The sequence below is a fragment of the Ascaphus truei genome, chromosome 14 (genome assembly GCF_040206685.1).
Source record: "Ascaphus truei isolate aAscTru1 chromosome 14, aAscTru1.hap1, whole genome shotgun sequence".
Taxonomy (NCBI): domain Eukaryota; kingdom Metazoa; phylum Chordata; class Amphibia; order Anura; family Ascaphidae; genus Ascaphus; species Ascaphus truei.
The window spans coordinates 9,295,623-9,307,319 of record NC_134496.1 but is presented as its reverse complement, the minus strand read 5'-3'; the positions used below and the strand labels follow the sequence as shown (position 1 = coordinate 9,307,319).

General features: G+C 45.0%; 1 protein-coding gene across 2 annotated transcripts in view; it reads right to left on the bottom strand.

Annotated features, from left to right (window-relative positions):
• Positions 1-383: 383 nt before the first annotated feature.
• The window catches only part of EPHA4 (EPH receptor A4), a 70,186-nt gene continuing 58,872 nt past the window's right edge, over positions 384-11,697 (bottom strand). Inside the window, exons 14-18 of one of the 2 annotated variants that reach the window (XM_075569686.1) lie at positions 9,980-10,129; positions 8,328-8,521; positions 4,850-5,005; positions 3,801-4,537; positions 384-2,389 (exon numbers count right to left, since the gene is read on the bottom strand). In XM_075569686.1, the coding sequence (XP_075425801.1) occupies positions 4,423-4,537; positions 4,850-5,005; positions 8,328-8,521; positions 9,980-10,129 (615 nt within the window). In that variant the 3' untranslated portion in view covers positions 384-2,389; positions 3,801-4,422. Of the gene's footprint in view, positions 2,390-3,800; positions 4,538-4,845; positions 5,006-8,327; positions 8,522-9,979; positions 10,130-11,697 lie in introns of those variants that run through there. The other variant, XM_075569688.1, reaches the window with a different exon arrangement.

The window sequence follows — 11,697 nt, the reverse complement described above, 5'->3', positions numbered from 1 at the left end:
TTGTGGTGCCAGGTGAACCTGCACATGAGGGCTAAATAAATGTTAACCTCTTACGTAGCAGAGGGGTAGAACAATTCCCAGGATGGTAGCTACTAACGCAGGGGTAGCCAACTCCTGTCCTCAAGCCACCTGTGCTGAAGCTGGGACCGATTGAGCCACCTGTGCTGAACCTGGGACCGATTGAGCCATATGTGCTGAACCTGGGACCGATTGAGCCACTTGTACTGAAGCCGGGATATCCTGAAAAGCCCTTGAGAGCTACCAACAGGTCAGGTTGAGTTGGCGACCCCTGTACCAACGTAACACACATGGACGAATGTTCCAGACTGAAGACATCACACAGTGCTCAGGTTTTTTTTAAATCTTTTTCAGCAACTACTTTATTTTTTTCTCCAGAACGCAAACTTTTGCATGAAGTTTGCCATTTTACAATTTTACAAACTAGGTATAAAAAGACCATAAATAAACAAGATAAGTTATGCGTACCTAAAATTCCAGGGAAGAGGAACCAGTTACCCTTCCCCGCCGGAAAAAAAAAAAGTTACAAATTAAACCAAAATAAAAGATCTAACCAACACATGAACCAAGAAAAATGCTCTGTTAGAACTTTATTTCTAGTGTGAGCTAAATTAATATCCCTTATTTGCAGTGGCACAAACAAAAATATAAAATGTCCCTTTTTGTTTTAGTAACTTTCTCTGGTTACGGCTCAGTGGGTTACGGACAAACGTTAAGAAGTGAGAATGCTGCTAACAGCCAATGTGTTAACCCCTTCACTGCCAGAGGGGCCAGCAGCGCAGGGGCGAGAGGCTCCTGTAGGACTCCAGGTATGGTTATGGATACACCATTTGCAATGTATTTTTTTTTCCGTGGCAGTAACACACAAATACTGATTATTGTGCACAAAGTCTGCAGCATGTGTACTACTTAATGCGGCACGCAGGACCGCCTTAAGGGATGTGAAGGGGCTTAACAGAAAGGTAATGCTTTGTCTGTCCATATGATAGTTGAACATATTGCAGGTCACTATGTGCATGTTCGTGAATACCAAGGGTTAGTTGAACGTGCTTGCAATTTATATCCATGTTCTTGGGGTAAATAGCACGGCTGCGTTCACGTGTTGAGGTGTTCCCTCTACGTCTGGGTCACAGAATAGAAGAAAACCCCAATCTGCCTTTTGTCATATTCATGATACCATTTATTTCCACCACACTTCCAGATGGCAGGCAGCTACCTTGTCATCGTTGGTTTCATGAGCGTTACGGATGTCACATGGAGCTCATGGCTTTATAGGAGCAGTGTTAGGCTCTGGTGACCCTCCTCTTAGAAATCACATAAAGGCAGGGGTTATCAACTCCAGTCCTCAAGACCCTCCAACACCCCAAAAGGTCAGGTTTGAAGGATATCCCTGCTTCAGCACAGGTGGCTCAGTCACCTGTGCGTAAGCAGGGATATCCTTCAAACCTGACCTGTTGGGGGTCTTTGAGGCCCAGAGTGGTGAACCCCTGACATAAGGAATACCTGAGACTAACCCTACGCCTTCACTGTTTCCAGTCTGTATGGCTCAGAAGTGGAGTTAATCCAGAGGGTTAAGCACGAAGACATCTGTCTTGGTTATATATAATATAATATATATGTATAAAAAAAAACTTAGTTGGCAGCTCTGTCTGGTTGTAACTGTGATAACTGATAAATTGCATATCTTTATCTTGAAAGCAAAGTCTCTCATAATCTCATAAACGGGGCCCATTCCAGACAGATGAGGAGCAGACGTTGACGGTAGTGCAGCAACCGTGGCAATCTAATGGATGCACCATAACGCAAACGAGTCCCTGGGGCGGGCGCACGCCGGGCCCCTTTATTAAGGTTAGTTTTGGCATCTAGTTCTGTTCCAGGCAACAGTTACCTCCTTAGGGTTTCACCTCTCTCTTACAATGCACTGTTCGAACGTTTGTTTGTTTTGTGACTTGGCAGTGGAACAAAAGAAAGCGATTTGGATCTGAAGAGCCACTGTTCCCTTCCATTTACTCAGTGGGAGGAGGACTCCCTGATGGTCTCCACCATTGGGGCTTACTGAAGGCCGCTGACATTATCCTGGTCCAAGGTTGTTGCAGCCAACATGGCACCAGTTGTCTTCCAATGTCATAATGCCGGGGCATCAAGCGGGGGGCGTTGCCACTGCATGGAATGAACTTCAAGCGAGGAAGACCCGTGGGGTGGTTTTTCCCCCTTTTTCCTGGTTGGAGAAGCGATAGTTGTTTTGCCGAGGTGGTAATTCCACTGACCCATTTCTGTGATGTTTGTAGGAACGTTTTTACTTCCGTTCTGTTGCCCTTTTCCCCCCCTGTGGGTTTGCCATGGATCACCAGAGGAAGTAGAACGTAATTCCCTGCAAAAAAAAGGAAATAAGTCAGAACTTCTGATTTGTATCCAATAAAGCAGAGTTTTGTGTTTCGAAAACCACTCAATTAAAGCATGACAAAGTAATGCGGAGATTATTTAAAGCATTTGTCACTTTCTTTTACCCTCCATAACATATTTAATGTGTGGTTGAAACTATATCAGATTCATGTTGCAGAGCCAGTATAACCAGCCTCACACTGATGAGACCCAAGAGGTTGAAACTGCTGTCTGTGAGTAGGTTACTGTCTCTGCACTTCTTTAACCCAGGCTGTGCTGAAAAGCTGTGTAATATGGCAGGCATAAGCTTATAGGGGTCCATGTTAAAATGGATTCGAAGCAAAAGGTGACAGTGTGTGCTCATTTCATGTAATTTCCCAGAATCCCTAGCTACAGTGGAAACATTGTATGCTAAAAGATAATGAGGAAAGGCAGGGTTGCAGACCTGTCTGAGACATGTGAATGAGCTCACAAGTTATATTTTTATTTGCTTTAAATAATTCTAAACAATTACATTTTCATCTACATAAAGAATGGAATCCCACTGCTATTATTGGAGCCATCAAGATTCTCCTGATGACTATTTCCCTCCAACCCCCCTACTGTATTAAGGACTCCCCCTCTGGTTATTACTGTGGCAGGGCGGTTATTACCGTGGCAGGGCGGTTATTACCGTGGCAGGGCGGTTATTACCGTGGCAGGGCGGTTATTACAGTGGCAGGGCGGTTATTACAGTGGCAGGGCGGTTATTACCGTGGCAGGGCGGTTATTACCGTGGCAGGGCGGTTATTACTGTGGCAGGGCGGTTATTACCGTGGCAGGGCGGTTATTACAGTGGCAGGGCGGTTATTACCGTGGCAGGGCGGTTATTACAGTGGCAGGGCGGTTATTACCGTGGCAGGGCGGTTATTACAGTGGCAGGGCGGTTATTACCGTGGCAGGGCGGTTATTACCGTGGCAGGGCGGTTATTATCGTGGCAGGGCGGTTATTACCGTGGCAGGGCGGTTATTACCGTGGCAGGGCGGTTATTACCGTGGCAGGGCGGTTATTACAGTGGCAGGGCGGTTATTACAGTGGCAGGGCGGTTATTACCGTGGCAGGGCGGTTATTACCGTGGCAGGGCGGTTATTACCGTGGCAGGGCGGTTATTACCGTGGCAGGGCGGTTATTACCGTGGCAGGGCGGTTATTACAGTGGCAGGGCGGTTATTACCGTGGCAGGGCGGTTATTACCGTGGCAGGGCGGTTATTACCGTGGCAGGGCGGTTATTACCGTGGCAGGGCGGTTATTACAGGGCACCACACAAAAGCAAAAAAGTTCACTTTTTCTAGGAAAATGTTGCTTTCGCTAGTGCAGGCAGTAGACAAATAATGATATATATGGATTAAGCACAACTTACCTTTCTATCCTTCTTTACAGCTGCTGCTTATAAGAAAGAGTAGCGTTGTACATATGATTCCATTTAATCCCAGGTGTTCAGAGACTGTCCCAATGTAAGATCAGCGTCCGCAGATAACCACAGGAGGACAGTCTGCCAATAACACACAGGATGCTCCCTCCTCCAGTGGCTCCCATTCTCCCCCTCCCCCCATCCCCCATGAAGTGTCTTCAGCAACAGATCACAAGGTATTTCCCTTCACCACACTGATGAAGTAATGTTTATCCTCTTTCCATAAAGTAGAAGCACATGTCGTAGGTAAAATAATCATGGGGAAATGGGTCAAGTCTTGTAGATCAGCTGCATCTAGCGCGTTCTCCAGAATACCAAAATATTCGTGTCCGCTGTTTTTTTTTAATGTATATCCTTATCTTGCCATGACTTTGTCAGGGTGTGGCACAAATGACTAATTGTTTTGTGTTTAATGGGTTCCACCTCACCCCGTGGTAGTTAGCAGAGTCTTTATCCAATAGGGTGAGGATGATGTAAAAAAAGTGCAGTTTCTTCAATTAAAGTGCATGGATGAGGTAAACTAATTTGCAAGAGTTCTGAGTGTGTAACTCCCCCCCGATGTCCTGCAATTTCAGACAGGAACCATCCTGCCTTGCATCTGTTGCATCTGGGTCCGCATTCCCTGGACACTGCTCAGGATCTTGTTCTGGTGTGCAGGGGATGTGATGCCAATCCTGGTTAGGTCACTGTGCAAGGAGAGAAGAGAAATAGGAGCTTAACCCAACTGCGTTATGCGAGTGTCCATGATAATGTGATCTTGGGCAGCCCTAGGTCTATCCAAGTAATGAATGATTAGTAATGATGTCAGTGCTGTGTTCGGAGACTTCTAGAAGTGAGCTGGTAAAGCTAAAAACATTGTTGAGCAAAAGCCACATTTGTACTGAATTAAACTGTTGCAATTTGAGCGAGCAATGCCCATCAGCATTAAAACTGGGCAAACCACCAATTGTTATCTCCCCCGTAACATCACCTTCACTTGGAACATTGCATTTACTTACTCTTGATTCACATGCACGACTGCTTCCAGGCTGGTGTATCCGGCCGCTGTGAAGTTATCTTTGTATCTTTCCATCTTGATGGCTTGCAGCCAATCCGCCACAGAAACCACCTGGGACCATTCAGGCGAGCTGGGGTCCAGCAGAGCAGTGTTTGTTCTGCCAGAATCAGAAGCAAAAAGAGAGAGATTAACGCGGAGGTTAGGCAAGGTCCGGCAAATATCCGCAATATTCCACACACCTATTTCTGGACAGCTAGTTGTGTGACTGTACAGCAAAACTGGGACATGGGGATGTTGCAGCGTTTTGTCTGTGCTAGAACTCATTTATAGTTTGTGTTGCAGGACACAGTTGGTTGCTAATTTATTAAGAGGAGGCTAGGGGAGTACCTACAGAACATTGTACCACCATTAATTGAAGCAGTGTTTAGCACTGAAGGGGTTAATAGGATCCGGCACCTGGTTTATAATGAAGTGTTCTGACCAGCAGGGAGGTGGTGTTAACATCTACATTCTACCGCGGGGAGGTATCCCAAATAGAAGGTGCTTCGTGGTGCTGAACTGTGTTGTAGACATCTATACGTTTTGTTGTAGTGCAATAAGCCCTTCATCCAAAAGCTAAACTGCACTCTGGTGACATATCCAATGAAACATCCCAATCAAGCAGACCCTCGGCAAGCGTTCTGAGAACAGACAAACAAAGCCCCAGCCTGCTGGGGAGATAATCCCCTCTTTAATCAACATGTTCCTGAACAGCGCATAAGATGGAATTGGCTGGAAGAAGGGGTTCTTTGATGTTTGGTTGGAGGAATGTAATTTTCCTCATCTCCCGATGCTCTAGACCTTTGGAGTAATTGCTTTAGCAGATTCACTGCAGTGATTAGTAACATATCCTGTAGTTGATTTTTCTATGAGTTCCTTTCTCTTAGGGATAAAGCGGTTTTCACGCATGTCATGGAAAGGACAATGGAGAAGTTGTTTTGTACCCTACTTTTTCTTTACAAAGGGACAAATATGATTTGCAAAACCCACAGCTTGAATTGTTTCAGTGGGACCCCTGTGTCTCCTTCAGCGCTGTAGGGGCATGATATACAGTGGCAAAAAAGGCTGTGAACCCCAATAATAATTGCGGAAATTCTTTAGTTTTTCCATGATAACCATGAACCAAAACTAGCCTTTTCTTAAATATCCAAAAGGGGTTAAATTAACCAATTCCATGAGTTTTGAGAAAAAAAATGATGTATGAATTAGACAAACAATGAGTAATTAAGAGTTAGGGTATGTGAAAAAGTAAGTGAAACCCTGGTTTTATCAACTAAATTAAAGGGGCTAATGAGAATCAGGTGTTTAAATAATTAGGTAGATCTTCAGGGGTGAGTTTGGGAGGCCCCACTTTATATAAAGATCAGAAACCTTATGAGTTTGATCTTCACCATACAAGGTTTGTGGAAATATGTCATGCCACTATCAAAAGAAATCTGTGAGGACCTCAGAAAAGTAGTTATTGATGCTTATCAGTATGGAAAGGGTTACAAACCCATTTCTAAGGATTTGGGGCTCCACCAACCCCTGCCAGACAGTCTTAAAATGGAGAAAGTTCAAGACCACTGTCACGCTCTACCCAGGAGCAGTCGTCCTGCCAAAATCTCTCCAAGAACAAACCGAAAAATCATCCAGGAAGTCACAAAGAACCCCAGAGTAACATCCAAGGATCTGCAGGTCACTCTTGCCTTGGCTAATGTGAGTGTTCATGACTCAACGATCAGAAAAAGACTGAACAAGAACGGTGTTCATGGAAGGATAGCCAGGAGGAAACCACTGCTCTCTAAAAAGAACATTTCTGCCTGTCTGAAGTTCACATAGATGATCCACAAGACTTCTGGAACAAGGTTCTCTGGACAGACGAGTCATAGGTAGAACTTTTTGGCCTCAATGAGAAACGTTATGTTTGGCGCATACCAAACACTGTGTTTGAATAGAAGAAGCCCCTCCTAACCAGCAGCATGGTGGTGGGAGTGTGATGGTTTGGGGCTGCTTTGCTGCCTCAGGACCTGGACGGCTCGCCATTACTGGCACGACCATGAATTCTGCATTGTATCAGAAGATTTTAGAGGAGAATGTCAGACCATCTGTCCCTGAGCTGAAGCTGAAACGAACGTGGGTCATGAAACAAGACATTGATCCTAAACATGTAAGCGGATCTATAAACAAATCGCTGCATACAAAGAAACTCCGTATTTTAGAATGGCCTAGTCAAAGTCCGGATCTAAACCCATCAATACGTTGTGGCCGGACCTGAAGCGAGCTGTCTGAAGCCCTTAAATGTCACTGTGTTGAAGCAGTTCTGTAAGGAGAAATGGGCCAAAATTCCTCAAAACCGATTGGAGAGACTGACCAGCAGTAACAGGACGCGCTTTGTTGAAGTCACTGCTGCTCAAGGGGGAGCCACCATGTGCTGAATCTAACGGTCACAGACTTTTTCACGTGCGATATTGAATGTTGAATCATTTGTGGATAAATAAATGATGTGTGTTTGTGCCATTTGATCAGGTTATCTTCATCTATTATTGGGACTTAGATTAAGATCTAATAACATCTTCGGTTTGAAATATGTGAAAATCCTAAGGCGTTCAGACTTTTTCTCGCCACTGAACCTTGTGCAACAAAGTATGACGGGTGCCTGCAGATAGAATGACTAGCCCTGCCCATGCTGGGGGACGGAGCAGCAGGCTTCTGCAAGTCTTTTTTTGAAACCATGCTCTGTGATTGGTATATCTCGTTTCCCTTCAAATGCCATTCACAAAACTCCCAGATTTTCTAACGTTTTTTCTTCATTCCCATCAGGCACTTAATATGGTAACAGAGCCGTGTCACAGTTGCCAATAGATGCGATCGTTTTTCAATCTGAGCCGAACACTACAGAGCCTCCTTTGCAATGAGAGCCCGAGGGAAACCTCCTGCTTTCTAAAGTATCCAATCAATATCTATAAACAGTGATACTTAAAAGGCTGTACAGTGCGGTTACAAATGTAAAACGATCAGAGACTTTGATTCGGGGTCATGACGAGGGGGGATTAAACAGTTGCTGTTACAGTTCTCTCCTACTTGAATAATTTAACAAATTGATGCAGATGTGCCCGTGTGATGATGGAAACCCACTGGGACTTGTAACCTATTGTCAGTCATTTGCTTGGTACAAAATACTCCAAAAAGGGACCAGCTGAGTGAAATATCACGGCCTTTCTATTGGTACATCTTTGTAAATCAGTATGCAGCACTGCAGCCTGCAACTCTCGTCATCCATCTATGTTGCACTGTATACGAAGATATATATATATATATATATCATTTATGCAAGATGAGCTGCTTAAGAAGCAGGATACATGAATTCACGTTGAAGCTGGTGTACCTCTGTAACAAGCTTAGTGGAAACCCCTTATTTATTCTATCCAACATTACAATATTAAGACAGCTCTACTGACCGTGAGCCCTCCCCTCCCGTCCTTTTCAAGCTTGTTGGGTTCCGGATGAGCTTGTCCAGCATGCTGACAATCTGGCCAAATTTGGGCCGGTCACTGCGTTCCTTCTGCCAGCAGTCCAACATGAGCTGATGCAGGGCAATGGGGCAGTCCATGGGAGGTGGCAGGCGGTACCCCTCTTCTATGGCTTTGATGACCTTTAAAAAAAATTGAAAAAAATGAAGGATTGCATTTATTTACATAGTACTTTGAGGATCATAGTTGCCATATTACTACATAGAGGTAACGCTAGGAACAGGAAAAGTACAGACATGCTTCTGCAAAGTTCACAAAGCTCAACCCCCGGCAAGTTTTCAGGACATCCTGCTTCAGCAAAGGTGACGCAATCAGTCACAGGTGGTTCAATCTTTGAGCACCTGTGCCGTGCAGCAGGGATACCCTCAGAACCTGGCCTGTTGGGGGTGGGGGGGAGGGGTGCTTGAGGACTGTAGTCCAGCCCCTCTGCTCTATATTACAAGATAACCACTCAGCTCTAGTAGAGTGGATGTTAATGGTCCGCTAAAGTATCTTTAGTAATGTCTCCCAGTAGTACCTGCCAGTACTCCAGATGAGATGCTACGTGTCTGAAGTACCTGAATATCTCCCCAATAAAAGATGTCACTATTTCCTAGGTATCTTGTGATAAAGCTGATATTGCTTAGCATTTTGCTACTTGGCCTCTCATGTTCCATGGGATACAGGCCCCAGCTGGCTCTCTCATGTTGTCCTAGCTATCTTTGGCTGGCATGAGCTGATCATGTTTCCAGATGCACCTGGTTCTACTCTGCTCGCTTGGGAAGACTTGATGACTTCCTCTTGACATGGGAGAGCGCGGTAAAGTTGGATCATATGTGCACATCAGGAAAACTGCACTCCTCGATGGGAGAAAATGAAAAAGAAACCCCTAAACAATGGAAGATATAGAAGGGTCTGGCACAGGGATCCCCCTTGGAATTTGTACAATGGGAAATTGTTACAGATTCACCATTGCCAAATTACAATCTGGATTTTTTCCCCCTGTTCTTATTCCGGCTTCCTAGATTTCACTGGGTCATCTACAGACAACGGTCTGCGCGTGATCCCTTATGAAGCTGTCCAGATGGTACAGTTAAAAAAAAAAAATATATGAATAATTTAAGAAGGGCCATTTAGTGAATCCTTTTTTTAATGCCCCCCAGGGACAGCCATTCAATTGGCTCAAGATATAATTACCCCAGACACACAATGCTTTACAAATCAGACATTGAAGATGTCAATGGAGCATTGCAAAATTCAGTGGTTTCAATCAAAATTACTATTAGCCTGGAGTCATTGAATATAAATCTGCAAATGTGTCCCTTATAGCTCAGGTCTTGTGCAATGATGTCATTCTGGTTACAGAGTAAGGATTCCTGCAGGGACATCACCAGCCCTAGTTATAGGATATTTAAGGCTGCTTCCTCATGGACAAAAAAAACAACAAACTCCACTCGAATACCCCAATACATAACCTAATATTTGTAACTTTATAGTGATGCCTGAATGTGAAAACAATCCAATGTGAAAATTCACTATGGAATTTATCTTAATGATCAGCGTTGTGAAGGTCTAAATCCAATGACTATACAGATACTCACATCTTGATTGGACATGTCCCAGTAAGGCCTCTCTCCGTAAGACATGACTTCCCACATGACAATGCCGTAGCTCCACACGTCACTAGCCGAGGTGAATTTCCGGTAGGCAATGGCTTCTGGAGCAGTCCACCGGATGGGGATCTTGCCTCCCTAGGAAAAGCACAGGCCGATAAATATAGGAAAGGGAGAAAGGTCACGGAATTCCTTTAATAAATGCTGCATTTGACTTTTTATTGAATCAAGGGCAATGTTCTGCGAGCTCATCGGTCACTGGATGAGTTTATTTCCGGGTAGCAACCAAACTCCAGTCCCAAGCAGCTAATTAGGAGGCTAAGGACCACCCAGCTCTACCGGTGGCTGGTCCACTTGTGAGGCCCTCAGGGTATATAACATATGTGTTCATAATGCCAGATCATGAAAACAAAGCATCCCTAAAGAGGTCCTCAGGTGTGAATAGGCCATGCAGACAGATTAAAGCACAGTTATTACATGTGCAGGTCTCGTTGTGATATCTGTTTTGTTTGGCCATGGTGCAGTGAGCCAGGCTCAGTGTTAGGCCTGGGACATAGTAGGTTCAGCCTCGCTGAGCCGGCTGAGCCGCGCTGAGCAGGTGCACTATCCCCCTGCATCTGTCATCAGCGCGGCTATAGTATCCCCTTCCGCATGCGTGCGGATGCGTGCAGAGGCTCAGAAGCTTTGCAGAGACAGGCAAGTTTCAAATTTCCCGCTCGGGGAAGCGGAGGAGCGGTCACGTGACCGCTCACATCCAATGGGAGCGAGGGACTAGCCCCACCTCCCGCTCTGCCTCCTGACACGCCTTCGCCCCGCCCCCAGAGCGCGCTCACTGCCTCGCCTGCTATGTCCCAGGCCTTAGACAAGAAGTACATATTGCTATGGGGTAGACAATCTATACTCCTCCCATCACCCTAAATGGAACAGGAAAGACCTATGTTCCATCACAAGTTCACAGTATCACTATCCCATGGCCTCAAAAGGATAGACTGATGCAGACAGAAGAGTCCTGTTATCTTCTGAGCGTATACCTCTTATTGTAGGGTGACAAAGTGAATCTACCTATTACTCATCGTGTCTGTTATACTAAAGGCCGGGTGACAGATAGGGCTGATGAGGCATGATGGCAATTTCTCGGTCTTCACAAATTTAATTTGAATACACAATATAAATAAACGATGCGTTCACTTTCAACAGTGTTTTCAAACTCCATTATCAGGTGGAAACTGGTCTCAATAATTGTACAATAAAGCAATGCTTTAGTGGCTGCTACAGCAGCGAAGGTGTTACATATCTTGGGTAACAAGATACATGCAGGTATGTCTTCAATTAATGGAAAAGCCAACAAGGGCTTGGCTTCCGTAGCAAGCCTCAGTGCGTGGTTAGATTTGTAAAGGAACTCCTTGATGCCTATCTCTGCTCGATTCACTTGGCTGAGATCCTGCCACTGATACACTTAATTGTTGTGTTATGCACAAAGTGTGTTCCCTTCCCATAACATAACCCCCCCCCCCTCCTTTCTCCAGTACTTTCTGTTCAACCTGGAGCTGTTTATGTGAACTCCAAATCCTTCAGACTATGGAATGCAGCATGAAAACAAGGCAATGCATATTCTAACATGAGGCCAGATGCCTTGGCAGTAATTATACAGAGATCTGTTTGCACCCGCTTTATAAATCGGCAACTCGAAGTACAGCAGCAGTGCC